The sequence below is a fragment of the Pristis pectinata genome, chromosome 8 (assembly GCF_009764475.1).
Source record: "Pristis pectinata isolate sPriPec2 chromosome 8, sPriPec2.1.pri, whole genome shotgun sequence".
Lineage (NCBI taxonomy): Eukaryota > Metazoa > Chordata > Chondrichthyes > Rhinopristiformes > Pristidae > Pristis > Pristis pectinata.
Window position 1 is genome coordinate 42,581,251 of NC_067412.1, and position 18,181 is coordinate 42,599,431.

Here is an 18,181-nt window from a genome sequence, read left to right on the forward strand (position 1 = left end):
AACTTAGGGATTTAGCTCTTACAACTTACAATGTTATGTATAGTGTTAGATGAGAATAATTGAAGAAATCACACTGTTAAGCTGCATTATTCAGAGTTGGTTATGTGTATACTAAACCCTTGTAAATAGCAAATCACTCCCCTGCGACAGCTATCCACCACTGAACAGCCATGTTAATCAGGAATCTTTTTTTTTAATAAAACTCTCCCCCCTCCAAAAGAAAAGAATCTAAATTGGGCTATTTCTTTAATTCACCTCCCTCCTCTTTCAATTTAATAAAGTGGAAAGACCAAGAAATATATCTGATGAAATTAATTCATATTAAAAGCTGATTGCTAATCATCCTTTGCACAGATCGAGCACTGGGACAACTTCATTTTGAAGCACAAGGTCTTACCTTGGAAGGGTGCAGCACTGTCTGACTGAATTATGTTTGATTCCTAAGTCTTAAGTTGTACTCCAATGGTCAAACATTATGACCATTGGGATTTTAGCCAGGGAATCACTGCTATATTTTCTGTTGTCCACAGAGGTTGCAAACTGTGTGCTCAGCGAGATTAGGGGGTTTCTCAAAATGCATATGTATAAGGGGAGCTGATACTTCTGACCAAACCCGTTCACATGTAAAATCTCAATTTAAACAGTTTCTATGTTGCAATCTGCTGGTTAAACTAGAAGTCACAAGGACAACTCACCTCTTAAAATATGGAAAAAGATGCATACATATAGGTTGCTATTATCATAAAATCAGAATTACACACATCAACCGTCAGTTGAAGGAGTTAAAAAGCCACAATCAATAATTTCTCGATGATGGGAATGGAGGGACAGTAGGTTGGGAGTTCACAAGGCAGTTTGGGGAATGGGAGGGGAGGGGGCAAGGGAAATTTCACAGTCTAATCTGTGACCCCTAAGCATCCTCTATTCTTTTCCTAAAACAAGTGGAATACCATATCACAACATTCATGTTCTTTGGCTACTGTGCAGTTGTAAATTTTAACATCCAGATCTTGCAATTGACTCTCAATTTTTAAAGTAACAACTTTTAACAAGGACAGCTTCTATCTGACCAGTTACCTTAGACTAAAATTTCATATTATAATCAGATATCTGAGGCAAGAAGCGTGGTTTTATCTGGACATCTGAACATTCTTCCTTGGAATTTAGTACTATCAAATACTTCCAATGGATCCAATATAATTCAAAGCTTCATTAACCGTATCTTGCCAAGCTAACTCCAGTTTTAGAAAACAACACCACCAACTAAGATTTCTACCTGCCTTTCCTACAATTTATGTCCCTCTTTCAGGGGTGGTTAAGTAGGTAAGAGTTGTACTGTAGTCTTGACTACTTTGATTATTGATAGCATGTACATTTTTGTCCTGTTATCCTACCTGCATAAAAAAAAATCAAAGGGAAGTAACATACTACCCATTATCTAACTATCAATATAAACTCTTTGGTCCCAGTTAATCCATATAATAATTAGGTTGCATTTCAAAGAGAGATTATATATGGAAATGATTCCCCTCCCCATCCCACTGAGGTGGTCATAAAACACAAATGAACAATATTCTCACCCTTATAATAGTTATCTGACATTCTCTGATCATTACACACAATTTTTTTGTGGTTCGTACCATTATCTGAAGAATCAGTAACTTTTGTATTTCAGTACTGGGTGACAATTTATAACAGACTTAATGATGGATAAAAGGTACCAACTCAAAATATATGTATCTTAACAAACAGAAGTGGGAAAACCACAAACCATCTCACTAAGTTTTCAAGCTGAAAGGCTGGTATATAAAGCTCACCACTGCTCTCTGATGAAGTCTGGTGAAAGCACATTTTAACTGTCATGAAATGCTCAAATGAAATGATTCACAAACCAGAAGGACTCTTTTGTTACCACAGAAGCAGCATTAGTTAAAATAGTTGAGGCTAAAGCAGCAATGTTAACCATTCACTTGAGGTCTTCAATTATTTCTACACCATTTGAGACAATTAGAATAATGGTGGCAAAGACTGTAGATCAGGAGTTTACTGCTTCACATGTTATTGTTATACACCATACTAGGCCACAACAACATAAAACACAATATCTGAAGTCCACTGCTACTAATTCTTTGTGCAAATCACTTATTTTTGTTGTATTAGCTACAATGTTAGATTATGAAATAATATGTACCTTACTAGCAACAAATTAATCCTTTCATAAGTAGACATTAAGAATTAATTTTGTAACTGCTTTATTTTTTTACAATAAATCCAATGAACTGTACATTAATATTCTTATTAGTATTCCTGTTAACCCTTTTATACACATTTGAACAATATTTCTCCAGGCTGGCATTTACTCTATCCAGATATGCCAGGCTGTTTATTCCCCAATTTTCTTCCCCTTTAAACACTGCTTTGCAGTAAGCAACTGAACCAAATCAATTTTTCTTCAAACTCCTGGGTGGCGGGTGCAACTGAAAACTTAATTTGCAAACCAGGGACGGTGGCAATTGGAAGCCAAACTAGTTTAATCAATCAGACTTCAAATGAAAGGCAGTGGGGCACAGTAGGAAACAAGGTTAATTTCTCAAGTGCTCATCTCTAATGAATGATGCAAGGTAAGAATCTGCACTGTTCAAATGGCCTGTTTAATAGATACTCTTACCATCAAGGTTATTTCCACTGTTTTATTCATTTTGATTCCCTTTTGCCCCAAGTTACATTACCCATGACCCTCAAAATTTAAATAGCACACCAAAAAGCAACACACCGAGACCCCATGAGAATGCAACAGAAAAAGAGCATTACCAGCAAAGCCTGTATTTCTTCAATTAGAAAAAGCTCTGTAAACTGATATTGCAACTTCCTTAATCCTTTCATATTATAAAGATGTTCAATAAAAGTAATCATATACCCCAACCTTGGTAACTCAATTAACTGTGGAAATACAAAAATCTATAAGGGCTAGAAATTGCTTTGTACAATGAAACTCACTCAAAACGGCACTGTGCAGTCAACCCATACCAGTTTCACAGAGATCAGAGAAGTGATTTTTTTTATGTGCAGGATGTGCAAGAAGTTGTGCACTTTAGCAGTGTGATTCCTTGGCCTTAAGCACAGTTACACACAGCAACCAAAGGGAATTTCAGGATTCAGGCACAAAGCAGGACCTTGTGCCATGGCAAGAGCTTTAAATCAGTGGCTATCAACAGGCACTGCAGCTGGAAGCAGATTGAACTTAAGCTGTGCAGCATGCCTGCACTCCTCTGATGCATGATCATACATCTTAGCAAAGGGGGCTGACACATGTAGCAAGAAGTGATGCAGTCAGGAGCACCCCCCCCCCCCCCCCACCCCACAGAAGTCCTGGTATCTACAATGCAGATACAATGCATCATGAAAGAATCCATGGTTTCGCAGTAGTTCAAGTAAGGAATATCCTCTGTAATGGATCAAGCAGAACTTTCCTTAGGGACTGATTTTCTAGTCGGTAATGCTGTAGTAGCAAAGTCAAACATCTTTTGCGTGTGCATTGTTGTCACTACTGCATGCTCAAGAGGCAGAGGTGCATCAAGCACACAAAAACAAGCGAATCAAATTCTCAGTTGGCACTATGTACGCATGCACTGAAGTGCCGATTGTATTTGGCAATCAATTTTACACTTCCATTCAATTGCGTGGACCATAAAAATCTTCCTATACAATGAAATGTTTTAAGCCACAACGTGTTTAGTAACAGATCAGCATCTGAAACACAGGTACTTCAGCTTGTGGGTTGGATGCCCATATAACTGCAGTTTATCGGTCCAAAAACAGTTGTTCATGAGTTGAACACTGATCAAGGGGAGAAAGAGATTTGTTTTTTTATGAAGGACAGAAACATTATATTGCGAAAATAAGATTCATCATTTGTACTTCATTACTACCACCCAAGTAACATGCGTGTTAACTCAAATCAATGAATTCATTTGTGTATTAGGGTGTAGACCCAAAAGAGAATTTTTTTTTGTTTTGCTTTTTTTGCTGTTCAAAATATTATTGCAATGCCAAAATACTGAAGGCATGAAAATGTGTAAAACAATAAAGGCAAATTTAAAATGGTCCAAAAATATCTGGAAAGAAACACCCACTTGGAGAAGTGTTGCTTTTTGGTATGCTATTTAAATTTTGAGGGTCATGGGTAATGTAACTTGGGGCAAAAGGGAATCAAAATGAATAAAACAGTGGAAGTAACTTAGAGAAGAACAAAAATGTTTCTGGAAGCTGACCTTGTGAAGCTAAATTTCTCTCTCCAAAGCTCCTGCTTGATCTGCTGAGTGTTTTTAGCTAATTATTCTTCGCAGTTATTGCTTCTCACTGAATATATTTGGGAACTCTGTGAAGCAGTTAACTTTTCATTATTATAAAAATGTAAAACTCTCACTTTTGTTACATCCAGGCCTGACTATTCAATTCTGGTCAGCCTCCCTGGTTTTTACCTCCCTCACTTCCATGCTGTGTCCTAACTCACACAAGTCCCATTCACCAATCACTCCCTGTGCTTGTTGACCTCCTAACATTGCTCCTGGTCAAGCAACAACTCAATTTTAATGAAGAAAGTGCTAGAATTGGAGGATTTGGATAATTTGCCCCTCCCAATCTCTCCATGGCTTTGCCCTTCTCCATCTGTCAACCAACAAGATATTCATATCCCCCAGCTCCAGCCTCTTGTTCAACCTAGAATTTATTCTTTAGCTGTCAAGGCCATCAACTTGTCAATCCTTTCCCAAACCCTTCCACCTCTCTGTTCTCCTTTAAAATGTCTTTAAAATTCGTATTGTTGACCAAACTTATAATCATCTACTTAATAACAAGTCAGTCAGTTTTTGCTAGATAACACTTTTGTGAAGCTCTAGAGGATAGAATTCTTTTGGTCACAGCACTCCATAGATAAGTTATTTTGTTGTTTAAAAGGTTGGGGCTTATAAAGTTCCTCAGTGTTTCTCATCTTGTGTAAGCATTTGGCAAACCTGGTTGTAGACAAAAAAATGCTCAAATCACAGTGAACACAACATGATAGCAAGTAGTGATTATAATTATGGATTGCTCATCTTTCAGGTAAGGGCCATCTGGACCTTACAATTAACAAACATGAGAACTGAAACAAGGAATCACCTGCTTTCCAAGTCTATGCAACACTTACCACATCTCCCCTGACCTCCCCAACAACATGTCTATGTGTCTCTGTCAAGCATCTGTGGAAACCCCTCACCACACCACTACCAAGCCCAAACCCCTGTATCTCTGGCATTAACTGCAGTGGTGAATTACTTGACCATACAAACCACATTCTCTTGCAGAATTGGAGAACCTCTGAAGGAGAGAGTGGAGGCAAGAGTTAGAATTGAGAAAAGTTCCAAATCTATTTAACATGAATACAGAATAAAAATGCTTTGGATTTATCTGAGAATAATTTTAGTGTTACTCATTAGACTGATCAATAACTTGCATTTATATAGCACAGATAAAACAACAGCAAATCAAAGGAAATTAGGTGAAATAATGTGATAGCATGGTTAATTTTAAGGAGGTTCTTATGGGGGAAGTGGAGGTGGACAACTTTAGGGAGAGGATTCCAGAGCTAAGGACCAAGATGATCTAAGGTATGGGCACTTGTCTCTCTCTCAAGATAAAGGTCACTGTTACCAATATACTATTAGATATTACATGAACTCATGAATATCTTACTTAATGTGCTCTACTTGCTCCCCCTAATAATGACGAATATTTACATTTTTTGATATTCAGTTCAAAATCATCTCTGCAGAAACAAACCCCAAGTTTGGGAAAGAGAAACTAAATGCAATACTGTGTTTTCTAATATTTCCAATAGGTCATGTGGAAAAATCTCACACCAATTGTTAGTCTTTACTCAGATTATAAAATGTAATAATGAAATATATAATCTAGCTTTTAGCATTACACAATCCCTTTTTGTTAAGGTACTCAATGCTAGGCAAGGTGAAAAAGGTGGATCAGAGAGGCAAGATAAAACTCGAGAGAATATGAAAATTTAAATGTATTGTGGCCACATTTGAAAGCAAATTGCTATAGTTAATTCCACATTCTATCATTTTAATGTCACTTGATCTCCTTACTATTATGAAGGTTACCATATGGTCAACTCGTTCACGGCACAAATGTATGGTGAAGTTGCCAAATCATTTAAGCTGAAAAAAACGTGTACAGGTTTTATTCTGGTACCAAAGGGATGAATGCCACTCCAGATAGACACTCTGGCTCTAAAAGGAAGCAATAAAAGATGGCACCTTGTAGGGAACAGTGAAGGCAAATATGGAGCATAACAATGAGGCACTCTGGCAGGGATATGTAAAAATGTTAATGTTAAAATAAAGATGTAAAAATAAAGATGTAAATGTTATAGACCTATATAGACCGCTCATAACAATCAAACCTGAAGCAAGCATTAATATTTACATAGACCTGACTTCAGGAAATAGATGGTTTTGCAGTGCCAACTTCCCTTGAAAATAGTTATCCCCTCTAATAAACTGTACAGGTGCCATCAAGTCATTTCAACACTATTTCCTACCTCTAGGTGGCATAAGCATCCTCTTGAGTTAAAACCAATGGCACAAGCCACAAACCTGGACTCCAGGGTTTAAAGAAAAGGAGAAAAGACCCTCGTGCACATTCGAAGCAAATTACCATTTACCACTGCGTCATATAAATCACACAAGTGGCTACTTGCACAACAGTCAGTATCTTAACTATGTTAGAGTTCATCCTGCATTTAATGGTATATTTTCTAGTGCAAACCTAGCCACAATACACTGCTTTTAGTGTTATACTTTTATACAATTAGTTAAATGAGCTAAGGTATAGATTAGAACAAACCTGAATTTTTCTAATGTCCCTTATAACATTGACAACTTCTATGATATCTGTTAAAAAGTACAAGGTGCTTTGAGCCTAGAGTATTGAACTCCAGCTAGAAGAAATAGTTTACTTTGAGATTAAAATTTATTTTTCCCCAAACATACTTAATGTTATTGTTTTAAGAACAAATGAACACCATGCAATAATGCAAAGTAGTCTATTTCCCCTCAAATTTCTATTTCTTTGGCGAGTTACAGGTTAATCAGAAAGTAGGCCCTTTGAGGTCAAACTGGGTCAGGGTACACTTAAAAATCTAACTGCATTTGTTAATAATACTTAATTCAGAGGCAGCATTTAAAAAGATAGTGGTTTGAAAAAGAAGTTTGTCAGTTTTTAGCCAAAGTCCACAGCAACTAAGGCAGTTTGGGGAAAGAGGAGCATTAAAGGAAATGCACAAAATCATTCAGTGCATCACCATAACCACAGCACCTTGCCCAGTAACAGATGAACCACACACATGTGCATACACACACAATAAAACAGTTATTTACAAAGCAAAGAGGGCATCCTTGGATCGGTCCTGCTTCTTCATGTGTGCAGCTGGCACTGGTGAAGGAGTGGAGTTGCTGGAGGGAGAGGACGGCAGATTCGGGACTCTCTCTGCTGCTTTTGCTCTTTCTTCCAAAAATTTGTCAAATTCTAAGATGTAAAATACACACAAGATTTAAAAAACTCTTGAAGACAGCTTGTAACCTTACGGATTGAACCTACTGAAATGCCTCAGCCCCAGTTGAGAACATGAGCAACAGTGCACCTTGAGGCACCAGCCAGAGAACAAGGGGCATGGAAGAGTCACCCAGTTGACCTGGTGCCCTTTGCTATAATCTCTTCACCATCTCTGCCGAAGGTACATCCAAGCCTGTGAACTCACCACAGAGAAATGGCATATCGGTGCTTCAATCTCTTTGCCCTCATCTAATTCCTTCTAGGTTTTACGAACAGACAAAATGATAAAAAATCTTGAACTAACATTTTAAACATTTTATAAGATTAGTATAACAAAGGCTGATCCAAGGCATACTGCTTTTGATAAAAAAAACTGCATTAAGAAGATGCTATGAAGCAACTCACCTTCACTTGTAACCCCTTCTTCAGCATCATCTCCCTTCTGAAATTAAAAACAAAATGTCATTTTAACTTCAGTCTTCCCTATAGCTGGAGAAAACCCAATGGATATCAAAAACGTAAGGCAAATCTGGAACATTTTGTTCAATTTTCTTAAGAAGATAAAACAGTATTTCACTTCTTGAAAAAATACAAGAGTTTGGCTCACAATTTAGATAATTTGTATCTTCCTCAACCTACTTTTTTATTTAGACAATATATAACAGAAGAACGTAATGTCACCAACTGTTTAAAACATCCAACAAAAACACGCACATGCACTGCAAGAAAAGCAGTGAAGACAGAATGCACTGAGCAAAAATTGATTTTTAGTTTCTAAAACTAAAATGCATTTCACTCACCTCTCGTACACACAGTTCCATTGAAGCCAATGAAGCACTGATAATATTTTATTTTAATTAGATAGAAGTTCCTGCTATTTTGGAGTATTATTTTCTCCATCCAGAATCACTTGGTAACCTATCCCTGCATAATCTCCACTCAGTAAGAACACAAGAACAATTTATTAATACTGAGGAAGAGTTAGGAGTGAGACTTGCATGATCAAAGTAATGAAAAAAGGTTAAGAAACCAAGTTAACTACAATGTTTAGAACAATCTATATTGGTGCATTCTTATTTTTTTTAAAACATAAAAACCAGATTGACCACGTCTCATTTCAACTGACCCGTTATTGCTCCAGGAGTGGATAATGCTCTTGTTTATTTCTGTTAAACAATGGGGCAAGAAGCAACAACATTTTCTGAACATCAACCACATTGCCAATTCTGAAGTTCATGCTGATCTAGTGCTCTCCTATGACCCTGCACTGCTACCACACCATGGTCAAAAAAATCAATTATCAGAAACTTTCCCAGCTGGAGTTTCAGGAGTTCAACAAATTCCTGATATGATTAGGCAGGTCACTCTGTGAACATTGTGTGCAGTGGAAGAAAGGATGGGTTCATATTTGGATCTCAATTTGAATAGCGCAATAATCTCATGCACACTTTCTCAAGATGTATGGTACAGTGATTACTAGAATTTAGCAGGGTATATAGCAACATAATGATATAGGAGTGACATACATCAAAAAGACTTACAGGGCTATCTTTAAAAAACAGTAGAGGAGTCATGAAATAAGGTGAATGAATTAAACAATGGGAATATATCAAGAATGAGAAGAATAAATTATTTCGGGGCACCACTGATAGGCAGCACAAATATCTGATTAAAGAAGCACCTTTCAGTTTTCTATGAAGTATAAGGATGATGAATATAAATCTCAAAGAAAATGGATTCAACACAAAAATATTAATCAGCTTGAACTCCCCTGATTAGTTCTGCCATTAATGATTATGGTACTAGCATGGATAAAAGATTGGCTGACTGGCAGAAGGCAAAGAGTGGAAAAAGAGGGGGCCTTTTCTAGTTGAAAAACACTTTGATGCTGGAGCAACTCAGCACGCCAGGCGCATCCGCGGAGAAAAGCAGGCCCTTTCGGGTCAGGACCCTTCTTCAGGGCTGAAGATAGGAAAAGGGGAAGTCCAATATATAGGAGGGAAAAGCAGACCAGCGATAGATGGACAAAAGAGGGGAGGCAGGTGGGAACAAGGTGGTGATAGGTAGATGCAGGTAAGAGATAGTGATAGGCAGGTGCGGGGGAAGGAGGGGAGAGCAGATCCACTGAGAGATGGGTCAAAGGTAAGGAGAGAAAACAAAGGGGGTTAGAAAAAAGAGACAGGCTGGGAATGGGAAGAAAAGAAGAGGCATGGTTGGGGGTGTGTGTGTGGTGATTACTTAAGGTGGGAGAATTCAATATTTATGCCGTTAGGCTGCAAGCTTCCAAGATGGAAAATGAGGTGCCGTTCCTCCAGTTTGTGCTTGAAATTCTCCTGGCAGTGGAGGAGGCCGAGGACTGACGTATCTGTGATAGTGTTTGGGGGGGGGGGGGGTGACGTGACTGGCAACAGGGAGATGCAGATCGCGGTTACAGACAGAGCACAGGTGTTCTGCGAAATGGTCACCTAGTCTGCGTTTGGTCTCACCAATGTAGAGAAGGCCACACCTGGAGCATCGAATGCAGTAGATGATATTAAGGGAGGTGCAGGTGAATCTCTGTCTCAAGTGAAAGGACTGTTTGGGTCCATGGATGGAGGTGGTGTAGGGGCAGATGTTGCACCTATGGCAGGGGCAGTGGAAAGTTCCTGGGGTGGGAGCGGGATGGTGGTGGGGGGGGGAGGGGAGTGAAGGAATGAACTAGGAAGTCACGGAAAGAGTGCTCCTCCCCCCGAGAGTTTAAAAGAGGTAGGTCTCAAGGATTGCTTGTGAGTTTTCACTTTACAGGACTCTAAAATTGGCAAGTTTGCTAATCGGTAATGAATAATTGATTGTCTAACTAGCTAATTAACAGCAGCCAATAAGAAGGTAGGATCAAGCGGTGCAGCCATTGTGACAGTGGGCCAGTGTAAGAATTGGGAGTCTTTGGCGTGAAGAGGCTGAGTAAGTGGCCCTGGTGTGAGAGTGAGAACGTACCTTTGAAAAGACTTCAATGACGAGGAACAGGTAAGGACAGGTAAGGTTTTATTTTGTTGTTGATCCTTAATAGTTGATTCAATGCAGGCAGGATGGCAGTCAGGGCAGTGGAATGCTCCTCCTGTAAAACGTGGGAAGTCAGGGAACCTCATGGTCTCCATGATGACTACATCTGCAGGGAGTGCACCCAGCTGCAGCTCCTGATAGACTGGGTCAAGGAACTGGAGCTGGAGTTGGATGTACTCAGGATCATCTGGAAATCCGAGAACATCATAACTGAGACTTTTACGGAGGCGGTCACACCCAAGTTGCAGGCTTCAGATAGATGGATGACCACCAGGAAAAGGGGATTAGGCAGACAGTGCAGGGTTCTCCTGTAGCCATTCCCCTTACAAACAGGTGCATCTCTTTGGATACCGTTGAGGGTATGTTCTTTCAGGGGCTAGCAGCAGTAGTCAAATCTCTAGCACTGTGACCGGCTCTGAGGCTCAGAGGGAAAAGGTGCAGTCAGACAGGGTGATAGTGATAGGAGACTCAATAGTGAGAGGGGCAGACAGGGGATTCTGTGGTTAAACTGGAAAGAGTGCAGAAAAGATTTGAGGGTGTTGCCAGGACTAGAGGGCCTGAGTTGTTGGGAGAGGTTGGCCAGGCTAGGTCTTGGAATGTTGGAGAATGAGGGGTGACCTTATAAAATGTTTAAACGGAAACCATCTTTTCCTCAGGGTAGGGGAGTCCAAAACTGGAGGGTATAGATTTAGGGTGAGACGGGAAAGATTTGAAAAGGATCTGAGGGGCAACTTTTTCATGCAGAGAGTGGTGAGTATATGGAACGAGCTGCCAGAGGAAATAGTTGAGGCAGGTGCAATAATATCAACTAAGTAGTACTTGGATAGGTACATGGAGGAGCAGGGCTTAGAGGGATATGGGCCAAACACAGGAAATTGGGAATAGATGGGTGGGCATCATGGTTGGCATGGGCCAAAGGGACTGTATCCATGTTGTATTGCTCTATGACTCTATTTAGCTCCCTGAAGATTTCTTTCCATGCCACACTTTTTGGTGTGAAAGCAGATTGGTAGTTTGCTCCCAAACTGATTTTAGATCTTTCAGCCTGGTTAGGCGATTAATCCATCATCAACATGAATGCAATTTAAAGACAGGCAGTGCATTGTTCCCAGGAACAGCAGTATCCATCTAACTGCTTCCCGTTCTCTCCACACCAATTCTTTCCCCAGCACAACAGCAGAAACATACCTAATCTGCAATACAGATTTATCATTATTGAGAGTCACAACCATGTTAGCCAAAAGCAAATAGGAAAGAAATAATCAAGGTTTATCCTATAACTCATCAGTGTGAGGGGCAAGAATTCATCTTTTGTTGCCATTGCCAAAAGGAGCCTTGATTATCAATCGTCCATTGTAGTTTCTTCCTGATATTCATTTTCCATTTCGGGGAGTATGAGGAGGAATGAATAGCATTGGTTTAACAAGGGTCCAAAGACTAATATCTACCTGTTAATCTCTTGACTTTGTAAAATACTAGTCCTCCTGCATAAGATATTTCATATTTCTTTGTATTCTATTATGAGATAGGAAGCCATTTGGGCCATTGGGTTTACATCGGCTGACAGAACAATCCTGCTCCCCACTCATTTCTCAGTAATCTATTCTCACTCACATGCACATCAACTCTACTCTGAACTCCTACCACTCTTGCATACAAGGAGTAATTTAGAGGGGCCAATTACCCTAGCAAACCCCACATCTGTGGGAAACTGGAGCATCCAGGGAGGGGGACCTAGGCCATCACAGGGAGAATGTGCAAACTCCACACAGGCAGTACCAGAGATCTGAATCAGACCTGGGTTGCTGGACATGTGGGATAGCTGCACTACCTGTTGTGACACTGTGCCACCCATTGAGGCGAGGTGATGCAGTCGCTAGTGCTGTTGTCTCACAGGTCCAGAGACCTCGTTCAATTCTGATCTCAGCTGCTGTCTGTGTGGAGTTTGTATGTTGTCCCTATGATCACATAGGTTCCCCACACTGGCTGCTTTGATTTCTTCCCACATCCCAAAGATGTGTGGGATGGTAGGTTAATTAGCCAATGTAAACTGCTCCTGGTATAAGCGAGTGATGGAAGAGTCAGGGAGAGTTGATGGGCATGTGAGAAAGAACAGGTTACCAGGAAATAATCTGGGGAAGTAGGATTGCTCTGAGTCCCAGCATACACTCAATAGGCTGAATGGCCTTTTTCTATCTCGCGAGTAACGTGAAATATTGTAAAAGAAATGCTCCTGGACTTCAACTTCCATTAAATTGTGCAGTTATTTTCCAGATGAATTGTACTTTGATTCTGATAATTGAAGATTTCAGAATGCATTCATTTGGACAGTAGACTAATTACTGAATGTATATGTAAGATTTGCTTTAATCTACATCAGACTATCTATTTCTTTGGTGGGGGGAGGGGAGCGCAGAATGAGGCTTCAACACCCTAATGAATATGATAGTTGAGCTGATTTTGGGAACATGGTCTTGAATTTAGGCTAGCTTAATGTTTACCAGGGCTATGCAGATTTTATTTGATTTTTGTTTTCAGAATTCACTTCTTCTAATCTCTATTTCCCTGCTATATAGCTTCTTCCTGTTATCAAGAGCATTCCAATTCCTCACCCAGATGGTCACCGTTCATGTCTCACTCCATACAAGAATATCAATTGATATTTAATTGTGAAGTACACCCAAGCTGAACCATGTCCTATTTTCCATGAGCAACATGTTCATGATCCAAGAGTTGACAGATAAAAGTCAAGAGCAATAACCATCTGATCCTTAATTTCTCAGGTGCTAGGGGCAATTTCAGCCTTCCAGCTCATCACCCCTAACAGTTGACATCACAATTCAATTTCCAATCATTATTGGATGTAGTTCTAAAAGTATGACCTACAATGTATCTTCGATTAAATCTATACTTTTAGATTATTCCAGCTTTTGCTTACTTTTTGTGAAGCAAATGTACCACTGAAGCACAGTGCAGAATTATGAGTAGCTCCATGGACCAAAACTAAACAGAGCCTTTGTAAGCTAAGTAATGAAATTCAACCCTTGGAAAAAATTTAAATTTCATTCTTCACCTTGACCGACCATAAAATGTGTTTATCTATTGAGCAGTAGTGGCTTATTTATTTAAATCTTGCAAAAGACAAGGTTGGGAACAAAAACAAACTGTTTCCACAATGGGAAATATTTTCATAATTCAAACTGTGCAAGTGAACTGGAGCATACATCTAACTTCTCTCCTCAACTCTCCTCTCTGCCATAATTTTTCTGAAAAAGCATCAAAACATTATAGAAGTGCATATTCATGAGGGCAGATTTGGAAAGGGTGCAGAGGAAATTTATGAGGATGTTGCTGGGACTTGTAGTATAGAGAGAGGTTGAGCAGGTTGGGACTGTTTTCACTGGAGCATAGGAGAATGAGGGGTCCTATTATAGAAGTGTGTAAAATCACGAGGGGCATAGGTGAATGCGCACAACCTTTTTCCCAGGATTGGGGAATCAAGAATTAGAGGGCATAGCTTTAAGGTGAGGGGAGAGATTTAATAGGAACTTGAAGGGCAACGTTTTCACCCAGAGGGTGGTCAGTATATGGAATGAGCTGCCAGAGGAAGTGGTTGAGGCAGGTACATTAACAACATTTAAAAGGTACTTGGTCAGGTGCATGGATAGGAAAGGTTTAGAGGATATGGGCCAAACTCGGGCAAATGGGACTAACTTAGAAGGGAATCTTGGCTGGCGTGGACCAGTTGGGCTGAAGGTCTGTTTCCATGCTGTATGACTATATCCCTCTGCCTACAGAAAATTAGGCAATATTCCAACAAATGACGACATCTTTTGCAAACCAAGGAACAGGATAGTTCAAAAAACAGGATGCAATTCACATTAAGACACTGTAATACATAATTTGGTGTTTTTTTTAATTTTAAAAGCAAACAGAAAATATAATTTTACAAAAAGCTTCACAGTCACCTGATGTAAAAAGTATGAGAGGGTAGGGGATGGCAGCATGGTGGGGATATATGAAAAGGAAAAGCAGCAAGTAAAATTCAATCCAAAACAAAAGCAAAATAGCAAAAGGCCCTCACCACATCAGTGCTGAGCCATTCTTCAACGTCGTCCATGAGAGACTGTGCAACTGGAATCTACACAGCAATGGGAAAACCAAACCAGACAACCAAAGTACAATACAGAAAATAAAACAAAACTTGTAAAGGATATGTAAAGATTCAAAATTTACAAAAGGAAATACTGCACAGAAATATAATCAGAGAAATAACAAGACCACATTTGAAAATGTACCAATCTACACTTTAAAAGTAAATGCACATAAAGCAACTGATGCCACTTTTTTTTTTGCAAAGATATAAAGAGGACTACCTTAATGCATTGGAGAAAATTTTATATATGGCCAGTTTTTGTTTTGAGAAAAAGCTTTTTCTTCAGAAAACAGAATGGATATGTTTTGTGCAACCATTTAGGAGACTATATTACTACCAGCAGGATAAGTGTTAAGCTACTGCATTGACTGGAAGTTTGATTGTAATCTATGGGCATTTAGTTGTGTGGAGGAACATTACTTTTTAGTAATGGGCCTTGTAGAGTTGTGCCATTGTCCTCCATGTTAGTGGATAGCTTCATTCCAGGGCAATGCAGTGGTGTGTGAAAATGACCTGCTTCCACAAAAGAGTTGGTCTTCTCCCTTTACTTGCCATCTCACCTTTTACCCCCACCCACCCCAGTCCTAGGCTGCAAATTTTGACAATTAAAAAGTGCAAGGCCTCAGGCATCACTGAGAGGTATAATGGTGTGGCCATGGTTGGATGCTCTTGTACTTGCCAGTACTACCACTGCCACTTGGGTGCCCATTAATTTCTAGGCCATGTCAGACTTTCTTTTCAGTATGAGTTGGGTTGTAGGGACGCTTTCTGCAGTTTCTCCAACCACAGAGCCATAAACAATTTTATCCAATTTTCAGAAAGCTATAATGAATTAATGGCATTAAAGATATAGTTTATTTCAAAGACCTTAATAAACTGCTACACACAGATGAGTAGCACTCAAGAATTAAACCTCTGTTTAACAGTAATAAGAATGAAAATCAAAGATTTCACTGACATTTGCCTTACTAAATTAGTAAGATATGCAAATATTAGATTAATAAATCACCATAGAATTCATATTTCCATTATTTCACCAAGTGATTAACCCATTTAAAATAATTGTACATGAACATTTGCTCAATAGTTCAATCATGTATTACCACAATTTGAATTACTGTGGTTCTTCCTGTGGTTCTCATTGAAGGGATTTCAGAAAAACAAGGATTAAAAGAGTTATTTTGTTTATGCCTCAAGATGCACCATGATTTCAAGCTGCTGCTTCCTTGTGGCATCATAGTAATCTTTATCCATAATAATGTGTTGTGACATCTTTTATATGCTGCACATAGAGGCAAGAAAGAAACAAACACAGTGTGCCATATAAATTCCTATTCAGATCCTACCCTGGAGGATAGAATTAGGTTACAACTTCCCAATTTTATGAGAATGGGGTCATGGTTTTTATCTGCAGCTCATCAATGCTTCTTAAATTACCAAATAAAGACTGCTGGTGAAATTGGTCTTGGATTATAAATTCAGACTCACTCATACCCTTCTTCACAATACACTCAATTTTCCTCAATATGAGATGTGCTGAATCACTTCTGGCAAAGAACTATTTCACCCCCATTATGTAGATTCGTAGACACTTGTGAACCACAGACAATAAATGGTGATGTTTTAGCCCTCATTCAACTGGTAACTGTAGCCTGAGGGGATTAACACAAAAGAAACCCTGAGCAGCAAAGCATGTGGAAAACAGCAACATGCTCTGATAGACTGGGTATGGGCGAATTCAATTAGCAAATATAAAAGGAACTGACAAGATTAAAAGGCTAGAGAGTTAATAAAGCAAAAATTGTTAGCAATCACAAATATTTACTAATTTTTCTCCATATTTAATTTACATCTCAGATTGGCATCCACTCAAAGTAGTTTTCCTCAGATTATCAAATTAAGTGTCACATATTGTCTTCCTTCCCCCAACTCTATCTTCCATTTTGATTTACACACGTGTACCCCATGCAACCAAGACATTTTTAGCCTAGATAACCAACTTTTGATGCTGGATGCTTTGCAAATGCACAGATCCACGTGCAAATCAACCTTGCCCCTACTGTCCCATAATCTTATTTATGAATAGATGCCTCCCCAGTGCTTAGCACTACTGGAAATGGAGTTGAGTGAAGTGGGAATGAGCCTTTCATCCCCACAGAACAGCACCAATGTAAAGACAAAGCTCAATAAGGAAGAAAATGGCACCCGGGAAGTGATCTTTGCAGGTCAGGGCAAATGAATTGTTGTATAGTGCACAAGTAAAAAATACAAGTTAAAATACATTCTAAATACTTAAAGAATTAAATCTTATATAATTTAATTTGTGGCATCCACAAAATTAACCAATATACAGCATCATGACTTTGTAGTGCTACCATTTTAGATTTAAAAGCCAGATTATTTGATTTTTAAAAATAGTTATTCATTCTTTTTAGGATCTGAGTGTCACTGGCAAGGTTAGCATTTATTGACCCCCTCCCCACTCCACACACTGCCCTAAGCCATTTCAGAAGGCATTTAAGAGTAAATTACATTGCAGGGATCAGAGTGACCCAATATAGTAGTGTATCAGATGACAAAGATGAAAACAAACAAAGAGGTTAAAGCGAGCAAATCCAGTAGGCAGGACAGGAAGCAAGGAGGTTCTGATGGACTAAACTGCATTCATTTTAATGCAAGAAGCCTCACAGGCAAGGCAGATGAACTCAGAGCATGGATCAACATATGGGATTGTGATATTAAAGCCATGGAAATGGCTTACTGGCAAGCTCAATGTCCTGGGGTACAGATGCTTCTAATGTTATAGAGGTGGAGGTAAGAGAGGAGGGGGAGTTGCACTATTGATTAGGGAGAACATCATGGCAGTACAGAGAGAATATCCCACGGGAATGTCCAGCAAGGTCATAGGGATATAACTTAGAAACAAAATAGGAGTGATCACTCTGATGGGATTATACTTTTGACTCCCCCCCACCCCCCCAATAATCAGCAGAAAATAGAGAAGCAAATATATTGGGAAATTGCAGAGAGGTGTAGGAATAATAGAGTTGTAATACTAACTAATTTTAACTTCCCTAATATTGACTGGGACTGCCTTAATGCTAAAGAATTACAAGGGACAGAATTTGTTAAATGTGTCCAGGAAAATTTTCTGAAGCGATATATAGATGGCTCTACTAGACAAGGGGCTACACTCAACGTCCTCTTGGGAAATGAGGTTGGGCAAGTGACTGATGCATCAGTGGGGCAGCACTTTGGGACCTGTGACCATAATTCTATTAGTTTTAAGATAATTATGGAAAAAGATAGAACTGCTTGATGAGGGAAACACTGAGGCTCCGGTCAGGAAAAAAGAGGCAAATGTCAGAGGAAGGCAGC

General features: G+C 39.2%; 1 protein-coding gene across 7 annotated transcripts in view; it reads right to left on the bottom strand.

The window, feature by feature from the left end:
• Nucleotides 1–2,235: 2,235 nt before the first annotated feature.
• tom1l2 (target of myb1 like 2 membrane trafficking protein) overlaps nt 2,236–18,181 on the bottom strand; it is a 99,637-nt gene continuing 83,691 nt past the window's right edge. For 5 of the 7 annotated variants that reach the window (XM_052020838.1, XM_052020836.1, XM_052020835.1 and 2 more), the window contains 3 exons: nt 14,732–14,788; nt 8,014–8,050; nt 2,236–7,581 (listed from right to left, as the gene is read on the bottom strand). In XM_052020838.1, the coding sequence (XP_051876798.1) occupies nt 7,430–7,581; nt 8,014–8,050; nt 14,732–14,788 (246 nt within the window). In that variant the 3' untranslated portion in view covers nt 2,236–7,429. The remainder of the gene's footprint in view (nt 7,582–8,013; nt 8,051–14,731; nt 14,789–18,181) is intronic. The other 2 variants (XM_052020842.1, XM_052020840.1) reach the window with 1 other exon arrangement.